The sequence below is a fragment of the Rhopilema esculentum genome, chromosome 6, assembly GCF_057945365.1.
Source record: "Rhopilema esculentum isolate cy_ngs chromosome 6, ASM5794536v1, whole genome shotgun sequence".
NCBI lineage: Eukaryota > Metazoa > Cnidaria > Scyphozoa > Rhizostomeae > Rhizostomatidae > Rhopilema > Rhopilema esculentum.
Window position 1 is genome coordinate 11604935 of NC_142820.1, and position 26128 is coordinate 11631062.

The window sequence follows — 26128 nt, forward strand, 5'->3', positions numbered from 1 at the left end:
ACTTCGATCCTTATTTCTTTAATATGATCTGTGATTCCGTGTTCTAGGTAATTTCATGCGATTTGTGATTCCATTTGATATGTGATTCAATATGATTTGTGATTCCTTGTTTCGATTGTCGACCCTACCCCCGTATCTTAAACTGTGTAAGCATCGTTAATTGATTTAAACTGTGATGTCAATAAAACGTTTTTATCAACAATGAAACAATTTGAAAATATTTCCAAGCTTAATAAAGAACACGGTCAATGAAAGAGAAAATATTGGTGAACTAGAATCTGAAATGATTAGCTGAAAGGCTCACTGATTGCCATTCTATCATGACTATCGTCAGTGCAAAGGAAGGACTGAACTATCCCAGATTTGATAAGGTATAGACTGTTAAACTATTACATAATGTTTTTTCCAAAAATACTTAATTTTCCGATACCATTTCATTATCGTAAATCCTCGAATAATCCACCACCTTGAATAAGCCCCGAGGTAAGCATAATTGCAGAATAATATCTTATTTCAAGAAAGAGCTCACAGTACACTAGCTATACAGTATTACTTCCTTTGACTGGAGACCAAAAAGCAAAAAAGCGACTTTTGTGATGATAAAAAATCATAATATTTGTTAGTTCTTTGTTAGATTTGTTAGAAAAGTAATGTCGTTTTTATGTCGACCTTTGGGGTTAATATTTAACTTTGAAATAAGCCCCCCCCCCTCGAATAAGCCCCAACCCAAAAATTCATTTTTGCAAATAAGCCCCCGGGGGCTTATTCGAGGATTTACGGTAAGTCTTCTGGCGCTTCACCTCGTTCTTGCACAGCGAATGGTCATGTGATCAATCACGAATTTGAAATTGCTGATTCAACAAATTCCGTCCATCAAAATGGCTGCAGACAACAAGGGTAGTTTGGACGTCCTCGTCAATGAACTGGGATTTTCGCGTGTCGAGGCTTCTATGGCTCTATCGGAATGCAATGGAAATATGGAGCAGGCTATAGAGAAGCTGATAGCGGGTGCTTATGCGCCACCACCTTATTCAGAAATCAATCAAACCGCTTCAGCGTCATCAGAAAATCAGTCTTCTTCTCCGACATTCGTATCTCCAGACTTCATCAATGTGGACATCGAACCAATGAAGCAAGATCTTGCAAATAAGGGCATTGTATTCGATACAAACCCACCTCCATATTCTCAAGTATCTTTACAAGCTGAACTAAATGCATGGGAAGACAAAAGTTCTGCAGACTTTTTTGAACTTGGGGGTATGTACAACAGAAGTGGTGGTGTTTCAGTTGGGCGTTGTTCTTCGTGCTTTGACGAAATTTTCGAAAACGAGAAGGCTGGGCTTACAAATAAGGCTGTCAAAGATGGAATTCGAGTAAGTTCTCGTGTCCGTGTGCATAGTTCGGCTTTGTTCCTCCGTAGGGCTGGTCTGTAAAAGCAACACTTGCCAAGGAGTGCTCTGTGTCAGAGTGGAACCTTTTTTTTGGCGCACACCTGAACTTCCGTAGAATGACGTTTTTTCCTTTCAGAGATTTCACAGATTTTCATTACAGCTATTTTACAAGTGCTGAATTAATATTGAAAGGGCGGTTTACATCATAGTTGTTTTGTTTGATTACTTTTTTACAACATTGGCTATGCACGAGAGAGCAAATGATAGTTTGAATTTTATGTACACTGGGGTCATAAAGTATGGAAATGTTGCTAAAAATGGCCACTCACAGGAGCAAAGTGCCTAAGCTGACAGGTTTTTAAAACAGAAGTTCAGCGCTAAGGGGTTTTTCTAACGAACTAATTCGCCCAAAATTTGTTTGCGTAATTCCACTGGCTTTTAAATGAAAAAAAATTTGAAAGATTCCCTTACTGTTTTGTGAGTGAAATGTCAGGGAAACATTGGACCGGTGCTTCAGAAAATTTCTGGAAAATATTTTCGAAGGATTGATAAAAAATGCTTCAAAGTACAGACAATACTTCATAAGTATAAGATAGTTTAATTAAACTTGAAACTGAATACGTATATGCACCTTTGTTCTGACTTTAAATATATTACCAAGAAGATCATTTGGCTGAGATATCAGGCTTTAGGTTATTAAAAGTGATATCAGCTGAACGATTTCTAAAACTGTCATTTTATGATCAAAATAGTTTGCTTGCTAAATAACATCAGATAAATTGGGTGTAGATGATTCTTATCATTAATTCCAAAAGCATAATAAAAGTTTAAGGTTTTGGTTTAATTTTTTGATTGTCATGTGTTTAGATAATGTGAACATCAGAATTTAATATATAGTGGAAATCATATAAATTGTTTCCATTATCTTTTTTCAAATCTCAGTTTTCCAATCATATTTTCAATCTAATTTTTGGGAAGGAGTTAGATCAAATGTGAACTTGTGGTTAGAGATTTCATTTGATTGGATACTTAACAAGGCAAAATGCTATTTTCCATATACATTTCCATATACCTTCTTCACATCAATGAATGTGCCTTCAACTTCAAGCTCAGCTAACGGTTTTCAACAGCATATCTTAATTAATTAAAGGTATGAGTCCCTTTTACTTGACCCCTGCCTCTGTCCATGGTCTAGGGAGTAAAATAGCAAATTAATTCTAATGACTTTACTTTTATTTTTCAAGCATAAACCTTTCTGTCTTTCATTCATTATCAGTGTTATTGATAGTAATAATTATTATTTTTACAGAACTATCACTATGATTGTTATATGAAGACAAGAGGTCCAAAATGCACACATTGCTGCTTTCCATTATCAAAGCCTGACCTTGACAAGAACATATCTGGCAAATTTCTAATATATAAAGGTGAGAAGTATCATGTTGAATGCTATGAGAAATATGCGGGTCCAAGATGCAGCTACTGCTTCAATGTTGTTATAGAAACGCCCAATAAAGAATTCACTGGAAAGTGGATAAGTGAGGGTCATAAGATGTTTCATGAGGAATGTTTTTATAAAAAGATGTATGCAGATGAAAGAGCAAAGCATTCATGAGTAAAATATTGTACAAATTATATGTATATTTGAATATTTTTATTACTTATATATGTAAAAAATACTGTATAAAAAGCAGAAATACAATGCAGAAATATGATGCACTGAAACATGTATTTTAATTTTATTTAGCTAAGATATTTTTAGACAAAATAAAGAAAATAATGGGCAAAATTAAGGATATCATGGCAGTGAAACCTGTTTCCAAGCCTGAATTTTGATTCATAGTGATGCCTGAAAGCTTAACTGATTTTGCAGGCTAACTGTTTCTTTTTAGAAATTAGTGATTCAGACAAATTTGTTACATTCATAATTTGTATATATGATTTTTCTGTTTTCTTTTGCACTAATCGTGAGTATCCAATTATAGCTTATATTTTGAAGTTTGTAAAGGTGAGTTAAGCAAGAGAAAATTGGGGTCTACACCCTTTGCCACTTGGGGCCTCTACCCCTTTTTGCCACAATTAGGATACCCCTTTTCTTTCCATTCATACACTTCTGCTACTTGTTAGATTCTTAAAAAGCCCATCAACATGATGCCATGAAAGCTCCGATTTAGAACACCTGCTGCTAGATTCTTTCGGCCCAACCAACAGTCCCTTTCCAATGAAGATGGTGGAAAAGTTTATTGGCACTGCTATCTTGAATAAATAAAAGTATTTATACTGTTTATGATTGTAATATGTTTTTTTGGGAACTGTGTTTGTTTTATAGCTAAAATTACGTGTATGACATTTAAATCATCCTTGCTGAAAACTAATAACTGTAATTTGTTTTTGCAACAAATAATTTTGATTTTATCAAGCTTCAAAAGTTATGGTTTTTTAGAATCTCTAAAGCTTTAGAGGTAGCTATAAATGAAGCCAGAGACACAGAAAAAGGTGTAGAAGTGTCAGGCTGTCAGACTGTCTACTTGAAAAAATTTTGCTCGCAAAATGTGTTGCATCTAATACACCTTTAAATGAGAGCCAAGAAAAGCCTGACTCTTGAAAAATAAGTTTTTCTTTGCTAGGATTTGCTGTATGTTTGTATTTTCTTTGACTGTGTTTGAAATACTGATAGAAAATGTTTGTTCAATATGACACTCAAGATCATTCAAAGGGTTTTTCTAAATTAACTTACTTTTAGCAATTACCGGTAATATTGTTTTTGTGACATTGAATGACAGGGAGACGACACTTCTTATACTTGGTCTTCTGTGACTAGCCGTTCATTTGTCAAGGAATACGTAGTCAACGATATGAAGAAAAGATAGGAAAATCCAATAGCTGCTTAAAAAAACCTCGAAAAGATAATTCATTTTCTTGCCTTATTTCCAAGTTTGATTTTCCCATTTCGAATTCTACTTTACTGATGCAATGCCCGTTATCGTGGATTTACGATTAAACCGAGTTAAAGACGTCTTCTTCTGAATCTTTGATATAAGTAGGATAGACAGGAGTAATGTCTTATGTCCATTAAAGTTTCAGTTATTCAAGAAAGCTGTATTGTGTTTGCGACTTGAGAAAACAAATGATAAGAAGCCCATTTGCAGAAGCACTGTTTAATACCCTAAAACAGGATGACAGGAACAAATCTCTGACCAGAATTCAATACCAAAAGATTGCCTTTTACGTAAATGAAGTTTTCACTGTTCCTTTAAGGCCTGGACCAAGGGCGTTTTCCCTAGCTACAACCCCACCCCCCCTCCCCGTGTCGATCGATATCTATGCAAATTGTTAAAAATGTAGGCCCTGCTCACATGTTCGAAACGATATCTCCCATTTTGAAGAACTACAAAACATTTTTGTAACAGTTGAGGACCAGTTGGTTTTCATTGATGAAGATGAATGTTGTAAGGATCGATCACATTTTTCAATGTTAGTCCATAGAAAATGGCACTTTTGTGTGTAAAGTTTAGAATGTTACGACACAGTGTCTTCTTACGGACATATCCCGTGACAATTGCATCATTGGGCTATGATTGCAGCAGCGTCTATAAATATGTCCTTTTTGTATTACGTTATTATTCTTCTAAGGTTCTGCTACGGATATAGAATGGGTGGTTTCATAAGTTAGGTTTAATCTTGTCGAAAACTTTTGCTGTACTGTAAGAAAATCTGTTGCTAGGCAAATGGGACTTGGAAACCTCCCTTAAGCACAATAGCTAGCGACGAGCCGGGCTCTACCCTTTGACTGTTGTGGCCCTCTGAGCTTAAACTTCAAAATCTTCTGATTCTGTAATCCTTTGTTGCCTTTGTTGAGCTTGCCAGAGATAAATATCTTCAATTTATGTACGTACCTTCTCATTTTTTACAAACCTCATATCATGATGGATTATACCAAGATAAAATAAAGAACTAAAGCATTGTGATTTAAAATTCTACTTTCACAGTTTATCACATTGTGTAGATAATTAAATTTAAAAACAAATCTAATTTTTGTCTAAATGTTGTTAAGAGTTAATTGTAAAATGCACCTCATAAAACAGCTTTATGGTATTAAAAATTATGGTTATTACACTATCCAGCGTCCTAAAACCTTGTTTCGAAAGTCTATTTTTCAAAATTTTGGTTCTATTACAGCGTATAAAAGTATTACATGAAATTGGCTTAATACCGGTCATCGACGTTTGACTGCCTGTATAGTATAGTGATGTATCGAATAGAAGGAGACTCAAATGGCTATATCAAGAGTCATAATTCAAAGAAGGTCGTAGTGATGTTTATCTTCCATTGTAATATCCCCAGTTTCTTCCGGATTACTGTATTCTCTTGGCAGTCTTCAACATCGATTACGTCTTTTGTGATTCTAACAATACTTTTGACGTCATTGAATTGCACTTTGTATCGAAATTATGAAGCTATTCGTTAACTTCTAAGTTAAATAAAGAAATTTTAATTGGTTCCTTTTGATCTTACGTAAGATCTAGTTAATAGGCTGAATAGCAGCACCTCGAAAGAATCAGGCAATTTATCTTTGCCAAAATTGCAGAAAAACCTGTCAGAAAGAGAATGCGACTTAAAATCAGTTTATTCGGATTACCAATGCGATTGTCTTGCAAATTTGGCGCGGCTCTAGATGCTTGTGGTCCCAAAATGGGCTGGGCGTTGTTGTTTCTATCTTACTTGTTATTAGGTTTGCAGATAACATATGTTGAAAGTTGAGGCCAATGCAATTTACGCGGTTTCACCAAGCAGTTAGCGGTTTCGATAGTGCAGCTACGACTTCGAAACGGGAAAGGAGCCTCTCACTTGGCTGAAACTCGCGTAGTTGCTGCATAAATTTTTGGCCTAGACACTGTTCACAACTGCATACGTAGTGTTATTTCTATTTTGACCAGGGATTGCGACTTTTGGTGCAATTTACGCGTTTGCGGCATTTGGTCTCCCTTTAATAGGCCCTTTCTAAATCAACACATAGACACTAACATTAATATTTGACAAGGAGTAAATTTTTGTGATATGTTGCAAATATGCAAGACGATTTTCTCGTGCACCTAATCGTGATATCACTCTCTGTCACCTTCTTTTGCGTGCCGCCATGAAAATTAAAGAAATTTGCGTGACCCGGAAGTAACATTGTTACCAGAAATAAAAGTTTTCTTTGCTTTCACATTACGTTTAGTGAATTTGTACTAGTAGTTAAAAAGCTAGAAATGCCATCAATTCATGTAGATTGTCTTGTGAATCATGTCAGACTGAAGTCACTGATTGGTTAAAACAAAGCCAATCAAAATCGATTGGTTTATTTATTCGTCGTTGCTCACGTGGAAGCAGAATGTTAAAAACAGTCATCATAGTCTGAAGGAATATTCTATTGAATATACTATCATTAGTACTTTTACACTCTTTTCTGTAGCGGCCAAAGATAGAACCTCTCATGCATTTAGTAATTTTAAATTTGATTCAATCAATAAAGAGACCCTCGATTTTTTGCTCTCTCTGATTGCATTCTCTGTAGTACAAAGATTCATTTTAATTTCGTAGTACTGATTTTACTGTAACTGTGAAAAAGCTATCTTGTTTTGAAGAATTCGAGCAAATTCTTTGATGTAGCAATAGTTTAAGATATATAAAGTTTTTTCGCCGTTATCACATGACGCTTTCGATTTCCTGGTGTTTATGTTCTCTTTGTTTATCGTTTATCATTAGGGCACTTGATAGTTACTGTTGCAAAGCCTCTGCGAAGGACAACAAATGCGTGCGCAAATTAAACTCCTCTTGAGCGGTGGAAATCTCATCATGCTCTCAATATTAGAAAAATCGATAAACCAGTTAGGTGAGCTTAAAATTCTTCTGTATTCTTAAGGTAGACCCCCATTGCGGATCTTTTAAAGCGTGTAGAATACAAGACGTCAACCCAGTATTAAGAGAATAATGCCCTAGTAACACCCATTCTCTTGAAAATAAAGGGCCAGTCGAAGTGGATGACTGAGCTGTATAATATGAACCACAGATTTGAAAGGGCAGAATTCCGTAATAATTGAGAAGGAGTATCGTCATTAACCGTGTCTAATTACGCCTAACAACGAAGAACTGTACAGCGCGCATTGTTCAACCCTCTCAAAAATAGTCACGCGTCAGGAAACTTCCCAGTAGTCAATGTACGCATCTACGTTTTGGTGTCAGCGATCAGCAAGTGGAACCGATCCGATTTCACAAGTCGGTGAGTCGCTACCTCATTGCCCATATCTCTCTTTGTATATTTTCAATGAAGTTTTTTATGAAATTTTCCTGACACGCATTCCGGCACTAAGAAATTACAGCAAACTACCATGACGGAAAATTGTTTTCAGAGCATATAATGCCTGAAAATGGACTGACTCCACTGAGACATGGAACTATTGCGCGCTTGATTGCGGACAATTCCCGTGTTGATGTCCAGCTGCCTAGAAGACAATACAGCCACTTCAGTGTCAGGAAGGCGTCACATTTCTTCATGATCTTTTGAGCATATCTAACATGTATACTTTCCGCTAGCTTTACAAATTCAATACGTATGCACGCCGGCGACATAGGCACGCTTTTATTGCTGCAGACAGCGTACACGGTGGCCACAACGTTGACAAATCAGACATTTGCGGGATTTGTTATTCGTATGGTGCAGGGCTGTCGCTAGTTCTTGTCTTTTTAGCTTGACTTCTGAACAATATGGAACGTGGTTTGTGCTTCGGTCAAAGCTTTTACTCCTGTACGCAAACGACTCCGAAACCAAGAGGGAACACGGCGTCATCAAAAGACACAATCTTTTCGTTTGTCAGTGTACGAGTACAAGATTCTTGTTTCGTCACGAGAAAATCAGTCTCACGACTCGTGTTGTGGATGATAAGTACCTATAAAGGCCTTCAGGTTTCCTACATGATTCTCAGTTAACTAAAACAGGCTCGGCCAAAAATTACATCGAGTCAGTTAAATTTCCATGCGGGATTTTGATTGAAAACTTGGTTCGTGTGTTTGTTTTTACACCGAGTAAGTTTTACAAAACTTTTTATCAAAACAAATATTCCTCCGTTATGTGACGTGACTCTGAGCGTATTCCCTACCCTAGTTCGATTGAAGTTTTTCAAAGGCAGTGATTAATATGTCTTATAGTTTTACCATGGAAAAGGCGACAATGGCCGAACAATGTTGTATTATATTCTCATCATAAAAACAGCGCCATTCGAAACAAATAAATCTAACGAGGAATGGAAAATAATCCAGCTAATGCAAGTTACCCGCTTGCTTGTGTGTGTATAAACTCCTTCGGAATGACTCATAGAATTTCATATCTTTTTAGAACAATTGCAGATAAAACAAAATATTATAAAAAGATAAACCAGCGCCTTTTCTTTAGTAGCAAGGCCAATTTTTACTTCTAATTTTGCTAATATATAATTTGTGCAGCATTCTTTTCTCCGTCTTTCAGCACAGCCATTTTCCGACTTGCAAAATCAAAATTTAGGAAAAGAAACCGATATTCGCTACAAACAGCGGAACACACACCTAGTTGATCCAATGGCGCTTTCCTCTTTCCCAGACCCTTTGATACTGAAGTGATGGCCGTCTGTTTATTTTGTTGATTATTGTCAACCGGTTTAGTTTCCTTTGCAATAAAGATAGCGGTTTAGCTGTAACCAAAGTCTTTGCTGTAACTTGGCTGTCACTTTGCTGAAAGAAGCTGTTTAGCTACTGTCTTCCCAGCCAAACGCAACTAGAACCAGAATTTTTAAGGTTTACCACCACATTGATACCTTTTTTATGGTCAATAAAAAATTCTGGTAAAACACAATCTTTATCAGCTTCTTTCAGTCATCGACCATTCTTCAAAAGGGGCTGACTCCCCAATTATGATTTATGTAGCTTCTCAATTCCCAACCACATATAATGTAAACTCTAACCAAGATTTTGTCTATGTTAAAACCAACATATAAAATAATTAGATCTTCCATGTTGGGAAGTTTGTTTAACCAACATAAAACTCACATAAATCAAGATATTCCTCAAGTTGTTTCATCCCTCACAACTAACTAAAAAGACATTATCGGCAAATTGTATTTAGACGGTATCTTAGTGAAAAATCCCATGTACTAGAAATGCAAAAATCACGATCTTGAGATGCCTTTTGTTCACAATCAATTTAAAAACTTGTATAGCCTTGTGAGAAGTCAATTTACAAACTTGTATAGCCTTGTGAGAGGCCTCATAAAGTCGTGTGCTATACCTACTTGGCCCTGTCATCTCAATATGACAGTATGTCCTATCTAGCAATTCAATAATCATATATGACTTGCATTGTAGATGTATTGTAGAAGGTATTCCTCTTTTCTGATAGTACAATGACTGCCAAATTCCTTGGAATACTTGAAGACTTTTGTCTTGTTTTCGTGTTTCTCATTTTTTATACCGAAATCCTCTCCCTCCATTCCGAAAATTGCTGATAAGATTAATAAATATGAAAAAGTCTCACCAAAATCTCATACGCTGCCTTGTAGCAAACCAAGAATTTTTAAAGGTCAAGCGGGGTGGTTGAATTAAAAATTCTAAATTATCTGCTACCTGCATTGCTAAAACAGTTGTAACCTGAAAGAACTACTTCCTGTTTTTGACCACCTGCATCTGTAAGATAAATGCCCGTTTTTCTTAGAAAACTGCCGTGAACCGTTAAATTGAGTATAACCTGAACCTTTATATTACATTTGCCAAAAAGTTAAGGGTACCCTCCAGAAGCGAATTTCTCGTCCCATATTGTTTAAATTTGGCGGCACATTTTGTTTCCTTATATTTGCCCCATCCCAGTATTGAGGATATTGCCCTCCTAAGGAAACCCTTGGCTTACTCATACTCGCCTGATTTCGTCTCACTGCATTGACACGGTGGAACCAATGGCGGCGCCAGCCACTAAGCTCTGGGGGGGGCAAACCAGAAAAAATTAAGACGTGTCCCTCCAGTCCCCCCTCCCCCCCCGTGGCGCCGCTACTGGGTGGAGCCTGTTATTTTATGCTGGCCAATAATGTCTGCCCCAGTATCAACGATCTTTTTCCTCCTGCAAGAGGCTGTAGCTGGACATCCCCTAGCCCCTTCCTCTTTGGGGAATCTTTGCCATTTTATTCCTCCAATATTATTTTCCAAAATTGCAACGTGGAGCCTGTTATTTTGCACCGTTAAGATACTGGTCATATTTAGGTAATGAAGTGTGTGGCCTCTGTGACTACAATTGCCGTCAACCCAACATTGTTAACTTCTAATTGCCTCTAATTCAAGTCCCCAAGTTGTCGTTTCAGCCAGTCAGATTGTATAAGTTACAAGATTTACAGGTTTTAATCAATTTGCTTACTGGATTTTTCATCCAAAATTCTTTGATTGTTTTGAGTCTATTGGTTTTCAGTCTAAATTACCTGTTCAAGCAAAACAAAATTTCTAGCATATCTAAAAAACACAAAGCCTCTTTATTAGAAAGCTAAATGGATTCACATATAACCTTACCTTGCCGCTTTCTAATTTTCGTGCTAATCCAATATGAAAGATTGAGGGATAACTCCAAATTTTCTAGAATTACATGCTTTGGTTACTTTCGTTGATATCATAGCATCAGAAGCACGACCATCGATCATTGTCATATCCATTCATTTCACCAAACTGTTATCAATTTATCAGTAATTGTATTAAATCTAGATCCTTTGATTCTTTGTATCTTTTCAGGATTTGCTTTGATATCGAACCTTTCTACGCCGAAAATCGAAGACTTTGTATTTTACTGCTTTTCAGAGATTTTCAAGACTAAGAATTAAGCTCTCTAGCCGTTAAAATATTTAAACTGGACAATAATACTGCAATGAAGCTTCTACTTCAGAGCCTAAATCCCGTTTCATGGGAGTGGATCCGATCCAGACAAATTCCATAAGAGTACAAATAGGCCTTGCATTTAATTGTGGATACATAAACGTGTAGATCTGCTATCTGAACTCTTTTACGAGACCCCTACTTTGGTCCCACAGCGTCTAGTAAGAGGTTGCTGGAACGTCCAGTAAGGGCCGCAGAGAAGGAGCATTGCGAGAAAGTGACCTCTTTCGTTTCTCTGGTCTCACTTTCTTTACTACTCCACATTTTCCGGCAACACTCCTCCACAACCCTGCTTGACGCTCTTGAACCCGAGGAGGTCCTGTATAAATCTGGTCAAGATTGGCTCTGAAAAAGGAATTGAAAGAGAGGCTGCAAAGTCCTGCAACGACCGAAACACAATATGCCGAAACTTTATACTGAAGAAACGAAATAGTGAGAAAAATGAGAACACTGCGGAGGAGTACTGAAGCAATACACCAATTCGACTTACGGCCTCGTTTCGAAAAATTCTTCAAAATTTTTTTTTACAAAATTTTTCACCTCAGATTCAGATTGAGAGCAATGATTTTAGTCTAATTGTAAGTTTTCATTATGATATTGCTCACGATAGTGATTCTATGACGACGCAAAGATAAAAACTTTATAAGGGATTTGATCGTGATTGGCGACTAGCGGGGTAAAGTTTCCCCCGGAACGATTTTTGCGGTCAAATCCCTTTCAAGTTTTCAAACTTCATTTCTATGTAAAATCTAAAATACAGGCTGAAACAATATAAAAAATGGTATCCCGCCTAAAATTATGGCGATAAAACCAAATCTGAGCTTAAAATGTCGTATAATTAAGTTTGGAGATATTCCCAAAACGAGGTCGTAAGTCGAATTGGTGTATATCTTACAAAACTGTTAAAATTCTTGCTACGTTTCGTTAGCAGCTTTAAATTTTTTGATCTGATAAGCTTTTTGTCATCTGATACTGAGCAGTCATTCCTATTGAATATATATGTATGAGTAACCTTACCACCAACCAAGACTTGATTGTCAGCTGTTTGTACCATAGCTACTTAGAACAGCAACAGGGTTGAGGTCAGAACAATTTTTAGTGATGAACCCCAGATATTTTAGGCAACTTTGAGGGTTGTCCCGTGTCATTTTGCTTATTGAAAACTTTGTTGGAAAGTCAGTTATTCACTAAAGTAGAATAAATTATTCACTAGAGTTAATGGATAAGATTTTCAAACGTAGATTTCAAAATGAGGTTTGGGCACGGATTCTAATCTAGATTGATTCTAATCATTTTGTTATTTTTAGATTGAAGAGGTTGAAATGTGTGAAACCAAAATGTGGTCTTTTCACTATAAAGCTTACAGCCTAAAGTGAAGAATGATTTTTTTTATTGTCAGTACTTAAGTTGAACACAGAGTTGGAAACTGATTCAATATATACATTTATATATAACTTTATCGCAAGCATACCCATGCCAAAAAAAATTGAATGGGTTTTCCATAAACGGATATGTACCTTGTCAATCTTTTGGGTAACAAGACTAGTAAATTACATGTATTGTTTTAGTTTATTTCGGGAATGATATGAAGCTGAAGAAAATTCTTCAAGAATATCTAGAAAAGAAAAAAATCCTTTTAAAGACCTAACAAGAAAAGCACCCCTTCCTTTTCATCTCAGCAAACAAAGATGACCGTTAGAACAAGCAAGAGGTTAAAGGCGCTCAAAAGTCAAATGTGAAGGAAGTTGAAGTAATCGCGTAAGCAGGAAATTTTCAACATTCTCGAGGTGGTCATATGCAATTGTGTAGTCGAGAATTATAGGAAGGAAAAAATAGTTGAAAACAAAATCGCCGCTTTACTAAATTTTTTTTTAGAAATATGGAAAATTATACCATACAAATATTGAAAAATTTCAACATCATTTCTGAATTTGATTACGTGGAATCATAAATGATAGGGACTTCTGAACAACGCATGTTCTAAACACTCTCATACTCAATCGAACCTTGGGTGAGACAAATATTGAAAGTCTAACGAGGTTAGTTGTAAAAATACCTTGATATCTTTAACTATGCTAATATTTAAGAAGCTAAAAGGCACTTTTCGTTTGAGTATAACGCTGAAGCCCAAAGACTTTAGGGAGCTTAACGATGTTATGCCCACCCTATAAAGCTGAATGCTTGTTAAAAATTTTAGGACTCAGCAAGTCATATCCCAAAGACTAGCTAAGGACATTGTTTTCTTAGCATTTCATTTTGCATTGGCTGAAAATAACCAAAAGTAATCCTTGCGGTATAATTTACAGGTCATTTTTCTTGACTAGTCAGGAAACACTATAGGGTTCCCTTTCCGAGAAACTTTCGATTCCAGTGTCCTACGCCAAAGCCAAAAAGTATCGTGGATAGTGGTGGATGGGGGGGGAAGGCAACTAGGGGCAGTTGCCCCTCCCTCACCGAGTTCAAGTCTTCTTTTGAAAATGGTTTGGCACAATTATTGTAAGAATTTCCTTTAGAACATGAATAGAAAGCCTTCTGTCAGTGGTTAGGATCTGAAATTGTTATACATAGCGTACTCTCCTCGCCAATTTCTGAAAATTTTTCAGCGCTAGTGGCGGATTTAAGGGGAGGCAACTAGGGGCAGTTGCCCCTCCCTCGACGAGTTGAAGCAAGTCTGCGCCCCTTTTTTAGAAATTGTGCACCCCTTTTGAAGAATGAGAATCAGGTGAAAACGTTTCTGAGACCGATAGGTTAATTTGCTTCCAGGATTACCTAAAAGTTATGTTGTTTATTCTGAAAATGGATCTGAAATTGTTGTATACAGCGCACTCTCGTCACCAATTTTTGAAAAATTTTCAGCGCCCCCTCTACCAACTGCTCCTCCTTCAAATTTGCTCTGGATCCGCCCCTGTTCAGCGCCCCCATTGATTTGTTCTGGATCTACCCCTGATCGTAAAAAGGGATTGGCAAAAGGAATAAGTATTCCATACAAAGACAAAGGTGCGCCAGCAAACCCGTTTGCTGCTGGTTTTGGATAAAAAGCGAAAAACGTACTGCCAAGATAAGATTGTAAATACAGCAGTAGGCATTAAACATCCAGAATTAACAGAATCACGTAAAAATGGAAAAAAGCTTTCGCATACAAGGACTAGTCAATAGCGTAGTAAGAGGGAGGCAAGAAGCATAGGCACAGACTTAAGGGGCCTCGGCTCTAAACCATGGGAAGTAGAAGTGGGCTATCGAGATTTTAGACTAATTTTTAATATTCTTGGTTTAACGCTTAAAAATCGTCTCAAAAGATTTAATCAAGATCAATATTAACGACAATCAAAAATTACATGAAAATCACATTAGAACCCTCAGCTAAGCCTCTTTCTACCCTCTGCCGTCGGCAGCCTCCATTAGCAATTGCCATTAACTTTTGAGCCAAAAAATTGTGAAGATGTCTCCAGACAAGATGAATTTGGTTATTTTCTGCCCAAACCTTAAATTGTTCCCACCATGTTCAAAAAAATTTTTATTCCAATTATGTGTTAAAAATAGAAAGTGATATTTCTGAAATGACAAATGTCCCTTTTGGCTTGACGGTGTTCGGTAAGCTGTATGGACACCTTAAAAAATGACAGTTATCTTGTTTTGGTCTTCTGTAAATGTGTTTCCGCCTAGAAACTGAATTCGATTTTCTGTCATCTCCGAAAATTGGTGGTTTTTGACAAGGAAATCTTCATTATTGAACAATTTTGATGTGTTAATTCCAATGGATCTATGGAGGCCCTTTAAGATATCTATATACATAAAATAAATGGAACGAACTCACCGCTTGAGAATTTAATCAATAAACAAATCTTTCATTTCTCTAACTCAATTTCATTCCTCGATCCTTACGAACTCAACTATCACACCCCATAACAAAACTAAAATCAACTAAACTGTTTCCATGGATATCAGTTAATGTGCAGTGCAATTAGAAACAACAAAGAGTATTTAAAATGCGTTAAAACAATGGTAATTATGTGTGAACAATAAGAGGACGTGAAAATGCATATAAACATAATACTAATGAGAACAGTTCACCACAGAGCTCCCCCCCTAGAGAGCTAGTGCGATAAAGCGAACGATAAATGTCATAATTAAGGAAGTGTTAAAGGTGCAAAAGAGTAAACAGATATATTTAAGTTACGAATAAAAACGGTCTGGAAAATGAACATGACGTCCAGAGCGAGTTTTACGGATAGGTACATCGGACTCCTTTGGAGACGGAGGAATAACAGTTTCGTCACGACTCTTAACTGGAGGAGCAGATATATCAATGAAGGCTGGCTTTAACCTGTCCAAACATACCGTATCCTGTTTTCCATTGATGTCCAGTGTATAGTACTTTGGAAAACGACGAAGAATCCGGAACGGGCCACGGTAAGGAGGTTGAAGGGGAGCTTTGACACTGTCATCGCGAACGAACACATGAGTGCAGGACTGCAAATCAACAGGAATGTAGGAGCGATTTGTATGAGACCGGGTTGGCGTAGCTTGTAGCTTTGACATGTACCGACGTAAACGGTCAACGTAATTTTTCGGATCTAGAGAAGCCAAGGATGACGGAGCAAAAAATTGATGAGGGAGACGAAGTTGTGTTCCAAAAACGAGTTCAGCGGGGCTGCAGCTAAGGTCTGATTTAAAAGAGGAACGAATATTAAGCATTATCAATGGAAGGCAGTCAGTCCAATTAAGGCCGTTATCCGATGCTTTCAAGGAAGACTTCAATTGACGATGAAAGCGCTCCACAAGACCATTAGCAGAAGGGTGGTATGCAGTTGTATGGATGTGGTTGGTTTTTACCTGCGAAAGTTCTTCATCAAATTGTTGTGCATCAGCAAGTTGGGAGAAATCGATCGATGAATGGATAGAATTAATATCAAGGCGTGACAGGGCATCAGCAACAGGGTTTTTAATACCTTTAATGTGTCGAATATCTGTTGTGAATTGCGATATAAAGTCCAGATGTCGAATCTCCCTAGGCGAATGACGAGAAGATGCTGAAGAAATGGCATGTATTAGAGGCTTGTGATCCGTTAAAATGAAGAACTGACGACCTTCAAGAATATGACGGAAGTGGCGAATGGAAAGGTATACTGCAAGTAATTCTTTACCGAAAGTACTGTACTTTGTTTCCGATGGTTGTAATCGCTTTGAGAAAAAGGACAGAGGGTGCCAGGTACCATCTATGTATTGCTGAAGTACGGCACCAACCGCAATATTTGAAGCATCAGTCATCAGACTGTATGGAGCTCTAGGGACTGGATGGCGGAGTAAAGTTTTGGTTGCTAAAGTAGATTTGACAGCCGTAAATGCGGTACAGGCAGACTCTGAGAGGTGAAAAGGCTGTTTTGTGTGACGAGCATTTAGAAGATCAGTTAATGGCTGCATGAGTGTTGCACAGTTTGGTATAAAACGGCGGTAAAAGTTGACGAGGCCAAGAAATTCACGTAGCGAGCGTAATGATGTTGGAGGCGGAAAATCTTGAATAATTTGAACTTTGGAGGAGAGTGGGCTGATACCGTCAGCAGAAACATGATGACCCAGAAAATCCAATGAAGCAGATCCAAATTCACTTTTTGATGGATTTATGACAATGCCGTAGTCTTGGAAACGCTGAAAAATTATACGGAGATGATGTAAATGCTCCTCTGCGCTAGCACTTGCAATTAGAACATCATCGATATAGGCATAGACGAAATCAAGGCCCCGCAGGACCTCGTCAATAAAGCGCTGAAAAGTCTGTGCAGCGTTTCGAAGGCCGAAAGGCATACGCACGAATTCGAAAAGGCCAAAAGGTGTTGTTATGGCAGTTTTTGAAATGTCGGATGGTTCAACAGGAATTTGGTGATACGCTTTAACCAAGTCGATTTTTGAGAATATATTTTTACCATGCAAAGAAGAAGAGAAATCTTGTATGTGGGGTATTGGGTAGCGGTCTGGGATGGTTATGTTGTTCAATGCGCGATAATCTCCACAAGGTCTCCAGTCACCTGGGGTGGGTTTTGGAACCATGTGAAGTGCAGAAGACCAACTACTCTTTGAAGGACGAATGATGCCTAATTGAAGCATGTGATCAAATTCCGACTTGGCGATAGCAAAACGATCTGGAGCGAGTCTTCGTGGACGACAGAAAACAGGTGGACCCTCAGTGCGAATATGGTGCGTCACAGTGTGTTTGATGGCAGTTTCTTTGTTTGAAAGACGAACAATGTCTGGAAACTCTTTTAGAAGATCTTGATAAGGCGTAGCCAGAGTCGATATCGCAAAAATGGGACAAGGTGAAGTGGCTGGGGTTGTAAGGCCTTGAATGGTGAGGTTAGTGTTTGTGTCAAGAAGTTTGTGGTGACGAAGATCCACTTTTAGACCAAAATTGGCTAAAAAATCGGCACCAAGGATTGGACGAGGCACGTCAGCGAGAATGAATACCCATGGAAAAATACGGCGTAAACCAAGATCTAAAGTGACTGACTTTTGTCCATAAGTTGCAATAGGTGTATGATTGACAGCTTGAAGAGTGATCTTTGATGGAAATTTACGCTGTTGTGAAGAAGGTGGAAGGACACTAACTTCAGCACCTGTATCAACAAGAAAACGAGTACCAGTCTTTCGGTCAGTAACATAGAAAAGACGACTGTGAGCGGAGGAACCAGACGAAGAGGCCGCCTCTAATCGCTGGTGGGACCGTTTCCCAAAGACGATGAGCGAAAAGAACATGGTGACTGACATTTGCTTGCATTAACACCAAAACGCCAATGGTACCAACATTCAGAATTAGGGTGGCGAGATCGACTTGAACTGCGAGAGGGGCGACGAGAACCAGATGAAAAACTGGAGCGACGATAAGGAGAACGACCACGAGAGGAAACTTGAGATTGTAAAGCCTGTACAGCAATGGTTAGCTGAGAAATTTGCTCTTGTAAATCGCTTGTTGAAACTGAAGGTGTTGCTGTGGCAGAAAGGGGGGACAGCAAAGGTGACGATGAAGTAACGTCTAAAATCTTATCAGCAAGAGTGGCAAGTTGATCTAGGGAAATTGTATCAGCAGAGGAAACCAAGATGGGTTGAACATTAGTCGGTAAACGTTCGAGAAACAACTGACGAAGAATACGCTCCTCGAGCTCTGCATTGCCTAAAAGCTGTCGCATTTTGCGAAGAAGTTGGGTGGGTTTTCGATCACCGAGTTCCTCTGCTACTAGTAACTGATGAAGACGTTTTCGCTCCGAAACAGACGTACGCTTGATAAGCTCGGACTTGAGGTAGTCATATTGTTGAGAAGTTGGTGGATTAAGTAATATGTCGCGAATCTCTTGAGCAACTTCTGGCGGAAGCATGGAAATGACATGGTGATATTTTGTCGATTGAGATGTAATATTGCGTGTCTGAAACTGAGCCTCAACTTGTGCAAACCAAATAGAAGGATCGGAAGGCCAGAACGGAGGTAGCTTGAGACTAACAGAAGTGATGTTCGTAGTGGAAGTTGAAGGAGTTTCAGAGGAAGTTTCGGGAGTAGACATGATGTTGGTGTGTGAAGTAAACAATGGCGCAAGGATAAAATCAAACGTAAACAAATGCAATGAAGACGTCGTGGTTACCAATTATGGAGGCCCTTTAAGATATCTATATACATAAAATAAATGGAACGAACTCACCGCTTGAGAATTTAATCAATAAACAAATCTTTCATTTCTCTAACTCAATTTCATTCCTCGATCCTTACGAACTCAACTATCACACCCCATAACAAAACTAAAATCAACTAAACTGTTTCCATGGATATCAGTTAATGTGCAGTGCAATTAGAAACAACAAAGAGTATTTAAAATGCGTTAAAACAATGGTAATTATGTGTGAACAATAAGAGGACGTGAAAATGCATATAAACATAATACTAATGAGAACAGTTCACCACAGATCTTTCTTTTGTTAAAAAAGTTTGTTGGCCTATTGCACTAAACTGGGTGATAGGCTTATGTCTATGGCCTTCCTATCCCATTGAAAAGCCCCCGCCCCCAGTAACTGCCAAACTATGATGGAATTTTTTCATAACAAACATAAGACCTAAGTATGATTTTCTTCAGTAAAACTCAACAAAATCTTAACGTGTTATAACTGCTGCTGTCAATTCAGAGAAATTTCCAGCAAAACTTAATCAATATAAATCGGATTCTACAAGTTTGATTATAAAACCCTAAGTCTAAATGGAGTGTTACAAGAAACATTCTGAAATTCAACTAGAATTAGAGCAAGGTAGAGAGAGGAGTATTCTTGTAGACTAGTACGATGACCAGGGGATGAAAATTTCTTTCTATTGAAAAACAGCTACCGCAAAAGAATGCGACGCGGCTATGCTCAAAGAGTAATTCTTGCCAGCGGTTTACAGGGTTTTTGAAAATCAGATTCCTGGTTTATTTTCTTATTTTCGTAACAATCTTTCATGCTAAGCTGGAGAACAAGTCACCAACTTGAAGTCAAGAGCATCTTCCTTCACGCCTTGTTAACAAATAACCTTCAAACTTTTAAGTTTGAAAAGTTTACAAGTTTCCCTCCATCTTCAATTCTTCGTTAATGTTTTGTTTCTCCTTCTTTAGCCGCAGCCTCTAATCTAAAACTGTATCTTTGTTTGAAACAAAAGACAATTGTAATGCTGTTATAAATGTTTATAAATACATTCACCCTTTGAAATCTCTGTGAGATAAATCCAATCAAAATTCCATACTGGCCAATCATATTCGATGAATGCAATCACGTGCAAGTAACGCACGTAAAGGATAATTAATTGGAGTAAGGACAGGAAGAATTTAGATAAGTTTCTTCAAAAATTTGATTGCAACAGAAACTTTTAGTCACGTTGGCTCACCAGTTTAGATTTACAGCATCGTCTTACTTATCAAGTGGTTATTTGCTTTTCGTTCCAGATAAAGGGAGATCGACAAGCTCAATTAGAAACGGTTGAGTGCCAGCCGCAATTGCCAAGGCGAAGACACTTCAAGCCTGAGTGATCATCGATTCACCCAACTGACTTACGGACTGGAAAATCATGGCACATGCAGGTTAATTGACTTCTCGCTCCACTTACTACTCACAATAAGTTCGAGTTTGCTCAATATTTTAATAATAAATGAGTTGATTTACATTGCGCCTTCTGTCAATAACCAGGTGTAACTCAGAATTCAATCGAATTTATAGTTAGGCCAAATTAGCAACCAGCTACGCTCAGCCGTTTGTTGACTGTTTCTGCGCTTTCCAATTATCTGTTGGCAAATTAAATTGCACTTGCGTGGACTTTGAAAGCGGGAAATAGGGAACTGCTCCATCGCTGAAATGAAGCTTCTGCTTAGCAATTTTAGTGCTGCTAAGAAGATGAAAGGATGCTCGGAAAGCGGTTGTTGGTAGGTCGTCCATTTGTTGTTTGCAACATACGTTAGGCCGATAAAAAGGCGCGACTCAGCGGGTATCAATGAAAACACTGTAGTTTTATCTGTTATTCTAATGTTTTCAGAAAATTCAGAATTCACTAACAATTTTTTCTGTAATCTAATAAAAGTTAGATAGGCCAAATCATTCTAATTGTCATGGTTGCTTCGTAGAAGTGAAGAATTTTTTGAAACCCTTGAAATGTTTTCTAATTTTTTGAATTAATCCTTTCAGTCAAAGCTGTTTTCAGTATGGCAATAGATGGGATAGGAGACAGGGAATTTCTCCTCAGTTTGTTACCTTTCCAGGGACATAACGTGCATGCTGTGACAGGGGGAGGGGCATGATTAATTTCCTGATATAGCGAATATCGCGCATCTACCATACATGTCAGTATTCTGAGTATGGCCGTTTTTGACAAGATCTTGGATGTGCCTACAGCCCCACACTTCAGCTGCAGATGTGCAAAACTTACCTGAGAATCCCAGGTGCACCAGAACCATCAATTTTTCCAGATATAAATTGAATAACCACATTTCCAGATATATTGAGAAATTGAATATAGCTAGTTTTTAGGTGCACCCTCAATGGTGCCATGTCTCATCCTTGGTGCACTATGGTCATGCTCTGTGTACTGAATACTGTGGCTAGCAGGATGAAACATTCTAACTGAATTTTGTGGGTAAAGGCTAGGCTTTTTAAAATAAAGGCCATGCTATATTCCAGGTTTATGTTTGGGCTTAAAGCAGTGTTGATATTTATATTTATGCTCTTAGGTATTGAGAGAATTGTCCACTCCTCACTAAAGCTATTTTGTAGATAATGGGCTTCTGAAATTTATTTTAGATTCTCAGACACGTCTTCCTTCTCCTCTTACCTTTCTTTTTTTATCTTTGATGTTATGGATGTTTCACACTTTATTTTGATTGCATTTGAAAGTCAAATCAAAATCAGACCACTTTTTAATGAACACATATAATTGCTATGTCTCTGCTCCATGGAAACCAGTCAAGTCTTCAAAATATGGTATTATTACTCCATCTGTGAATGGTTTGAAGTCACTATTTTCAAAATCAATTATATGCAATCACTCACTGGAAGCAAAGAAGCAATAGAACCCCAATCAAACTGCTGGCTAATGTGCAGCTATCTTACAAATAGGGTATAATTTCTGAGTTCTAGATGCTATTCTGGCTGAGCACCATTAGGCTTTCAAACCTGAAATTTATTGTTCTATTTCACTTACCTTTAAGGTCCAAAACATTTATTTCCAAGTTCCAGTTCCAGAGTTGACTTTCTTTTCAATCTGAGTTAATTATCTGTTGTCCCAGGCAGAGTCTATGAAATTGATCATTTCATTTCAATTTAAATATTCTTAAGAAATTGAAAGGTCCAACAGAACCCAATTCAACAATTAATCAAGAAAAAAATTATCTGAAGGTGTACATTTTTTTTGTCTAACTTCAACAAATATTTTTTGTTTCTGCAAGTATTTAAAATATATTACCTGCTTTCCTTTAATATATTTGGTGTGTGTTAAATTTGTAATTTCATTTTTAGGTCATGGAGGAATCAACCAGCTTGGTGGATTATTTGTCAATGGGCGACCATTACCTGATCCAGTTAGAAGAAAAATAGTTGAGCTGGCACATCAAGGTGTTAGGCCATGTGACATATCTAGGCAACTTAGGGTTTCCCATGGATGCGTTAGTAAAATTTTAGGACGTTATTATGAGACAGGATCCATCAGGCCTGGTGTCATTGGAGGGAGTAAACCTAAAGTTGCAACTCCTCTAGTGGTCAACAAAATTGCAGATTACAAAATTGCAAACCCAACAATGTTTGCTTGGGAAATCAGAGACAGGCTGCTGGCAGATAATATTTGTTCCCAGGACAATGTTCCTAGTGTTAGTTCAATCAATAGAATTGTTAGAAACAAAATAAATTCTAGTAACATGTCACAGATGAGCCAAAATGAATTGGGACAGGAAATCAAAACAGAACACCAGCAAGCTGGTGTACCAGTTTTATTACCTGGTGGCTTTTCACAGTTTCCAGGAAGAGGAGGAGCTTACTCAATCAATGGTATTTTAGGGATTGCCATGGCCTCTCAGTCAGGCCATTCCATGGGAAGTGTATCAGAAAGTGGAGAAAGAAGAGAATTATCTAAGTCAGAACATCAAAATGGTTTTGCAGATGGTAAGCCCTACTCTTTTACAAAGAAGTAAATATTATTCCAGACAAGTAGCTTATTTTTGTAATTTTTGCTCAAGTGACAGACATAACCTTGGTCTCATTATAAATAACATATTTTTTCAGAGAAAAGGGGGGGCATGGGACATGATAATGAAAGTTACAAGTTATGATGCTACATTTTTGGAGATCAATCATACAGTATAATCTGGTTATAAGGTACTTTAAGGGACCAGCAGATTAAGTATGTTATCTCAGATGTAACTAAAAAACAACATTTCAACTTAATTTGTCTCAAAAGTCTGAAAAGCATTTCTGAATATCCAAATGTTGCCGACTCCAGCATCAATTTTGCTAAACATCTTAAATTTTTCGTCGGCACTAGACAAATCTGAAAACTTTAAAACTTATTGTGAAACCTGGATGGCCCTTGAATCAATCAAAGAAACAATAAAACGTTACCAAGCAAAAAACTTTACAAAAAATTGAAGATGTTGCGCAAAATTGATGCTGAAGTCAGCAACATTTGGATGATGGTCAGTGTCACTTATTCCTATGAGAGTTTGCAACTTGACAGTAATTCTGAATTAGTGATGCAACACAATGGACTTTTAACAAAAAAGACACACAAAGTATGTTGTATCTGATGGAATTTGTTTTAAAGATTTGAAGAAGAAGTATTCTATAACGAAAAGTACATTATAAATGAGTCTGTTATAAGGGGGGTATTTTCTTTATGGAGACCTTTTTCGGAAGTACATTTTAACGGAGTATGTTATAACAGGATTATAGCGTATAGTGAGTTATTCATGAAACATACTTAACTCACTCTTCAGGAGATTGTTGAACATATCCTGAAGGGTGAGTTATTCAGGAGACAGGCTTGTAGAGATAAAACATGTAGTTTTATTTTCTTCAACTTTTATATATATATATGCTTTATTACGCTCTACCTGCAAATGTATTGAGCACTGTGCTCCGGGAATATTAACAGAAAAATTTTTATATTTATACTTGTATTATATTAAATTTTTAGTGCAAATTGTAAATGTTGAGTCGATGGCTGCACAGCAAATCCAACTTGCGCAGCAGCAAAGTCAGCAACAACAGCAGCAACAACAGCAACAACAACAACAACAACAACAATCTCAACAACACCAGCAGTTGCAGCAGTCACAACAGCAGTCTGGTTTTGGACAGCACCAGTATCAAGTTTCCAATGTTCATATCACTCAAACTGGTCCCAGTACTAAAAGGCAGACTCGCAAGAACAGAGTGAATTTCACATCAGATCAGTTGGAAGTGCTTGAAAAGGCATTTGAAGAAACAGCTTACCCTGATGCCATCAAGCGAGAAGAGATTGCCAAGTTAGCAGACTTGCCTGAAACAAGAGTGCAAGTGAGTGCAAGGGCTTCATATATATGCTCAATGTTTATGTACCTGCTAATATAACCTTCCAAGAACTTGGAAGGCTGGGAAGGACAACCATTGGTGATTGTTATGAGAAACTTTTGTTGGCTTATTGTCATGATTGTATCCTCTTGTGAAAATCAGTCTTCTTATCACTTCGGAAATCATCAAAAAATTTCTGGATGGCAAATCATCTGCTTTGGAATGTATTAAAATTTTTTTATTACTTTGAAGAATTTCCGTTAAATTCAGGCCTGGCTGTTTGCCTCAGGGCCCTTCTGGATCGCTTGAGGAGGCAATTAATTGCCCCCCTCCCACCAATTTTCTCATCGAAATTTTAAGCTAAGTTTGACATAGAAATATCAAGCATCATATTGCAAGCATCAATGTTTTGTCAGAAATGTGATTTTTTCATGGTTTCCAGGCCCCTGTCTAATTGTATACAAATTTTTAAAAAATTTATTCGAAAATTTTTTCCATTTTAAAAGAATTCATCCACTTGTTAACTACATTTAAACACTGGAAGCAAATGCAAAATTGTCCCACCATGCACATGTTGGATCTGGCCTGACCCCTAGCAATAGCAGTCACATTTGGTTGTTTGATGAAACTAGAGAAAAAACCAGGCCTTTATGTCTTTACTAAGACTACCTCGCAGACAGAACAAAACATTATATCATTCAGCAGATCTCATAATTAAAACAGAACACAATATCACTAGGCAATTCAACTGTTGCCCATTTGGTTAATGTTCAAGGAGGAATGTTCATGTTGAAACCAAACCGTACAGACAGGCCTGTTAAATTAAATATTGTGTATATCTTGTTGTGTAAATATAAAAAATAATGTACTTATGTTTTGTTGTCTTGCTATTCAGGTTTGGTTTTCTAATCGAAGAGCAAAGATGAGAAAGCAAGAGAGCTCATCTAAAGATGATGAGAATATTTCCCATATGCGGTCAAAAACAGCCATTCATCAGCACACCAATTCTACTATAATTCCCCCAACCAGTCTTGCTTTCATGTCATCGTCATATGCGGTGCAAACTGGTATTGAATCAGAAAGTGCAGCTTATCCATCTCATGAACTTAAACCACATTTAACAGAACTAAGGCCAATAGCAGATTCAACACTGGGAAACATACAAAGTATCTTCATCCCATCTTCACAGCAGAATGGATATGAAATAATCTCAAACTCCTCTTTCTTGACACCAAGTCCTCAACCTAACCCAATTTTCACCATCGGAATATCTCAAAGCACATCTCCAAAAATGAATGAAAGTGAAAGTGAAGATACTGTGGTGAATATTAAGACTGAGACGCCACCAAACACTCCTGCTACTGAATCTACTCACATGTCTTTTTCAAGTAAGTTGGGTTCAGCTACAATTAGTACCATAAGAACTAATTTGATTGGCACTTCTGATTGTAAGAGGTTGATTATTATTGACGAAGCTAAGGTTTTAGATGCTCTTAAAGCAAATAATATTGAACAGCTTTTGACAGTTTGATATCTGACTTCTCCCTAGCAATTAGATTTATTTAGAGCAATTAAATGTTTTTATACCAACATTTTTAGTGTGACATTGAAAAAGTTCAGGGCACAGTTTTGTTATGCAATGTTTTGTAATGAATACATTTATGTACACATTGCAAGTCATTGTCACTTGAAAATATTCTTATGATCTGTTTGAAAATGCATATATTCACTATAAATAAAGTTATGCTAACTTCTGTGTTTTCACAAGTTGTATTGCAATGAAGTTA

At 37.4% G+C, this 26128-nt stretch overlaps 2 protein-coding genes across 3 annotated transcripts; both read left to right on the forward strand.

Moving 5' to 3' along the window:
• The first annotated feature begins 758 nt into the window (after positions 1 to 758).
• LOC148960140 (uncharacterized) lies at positions 759 to 4100 on the forward strand. The gene is made up of 2 exons (XM_089108860.1): positions 759 to 1373; positions 2701 to 4100. Exons 1-2 carry the CDS (start codon positions 879 to 881, stop codon positions 3004 to 3006), a joined length of 801 nt encoding a protein of 266 aa, XP_088964986.1. The 5' UTR covers positions 759 to 878; the 3' UTR covers positions 3007 to 4100.
• Positions 4101 to 6472: 2372 nt separating this feature from the next.
• Positions 6473 to 26095, forward strand: LOC148960141 (uncharacterized). Of its 2 annotated transcripts, XM_089108854.1 has the most exons (5): positions 6473 to 7653; positions 20258 to 20392; positions 22317 to 22955; positions 23986 to 24347; positions 25237 to 26095. In XM_089108854.1, the coding sequence occupies exons 2-5, from the start codon at positions 20380 to 20382 to the stop codon at positions 25870 to 25872; spliced, it is 1650 nt and encodes a 549-aa protein (XP_088964980.1). In that variant the 5' UTR covers positions 6473 to 7653; positions 20258 to 20379; the 3' UTR covers positions 25873 to 26095. The 2 variants fall into 2 exon arrangements, with proteins under 2 accessions (XP_088964980.1, XP_088964981.1); XM_089108855.1 differs by lacking the exon at positions 6473 to 7653 and having other exon boundaries at positions 20155 to 20392.
• Positions 26096 to 26128: the final 33 nt, after the last annotated feature.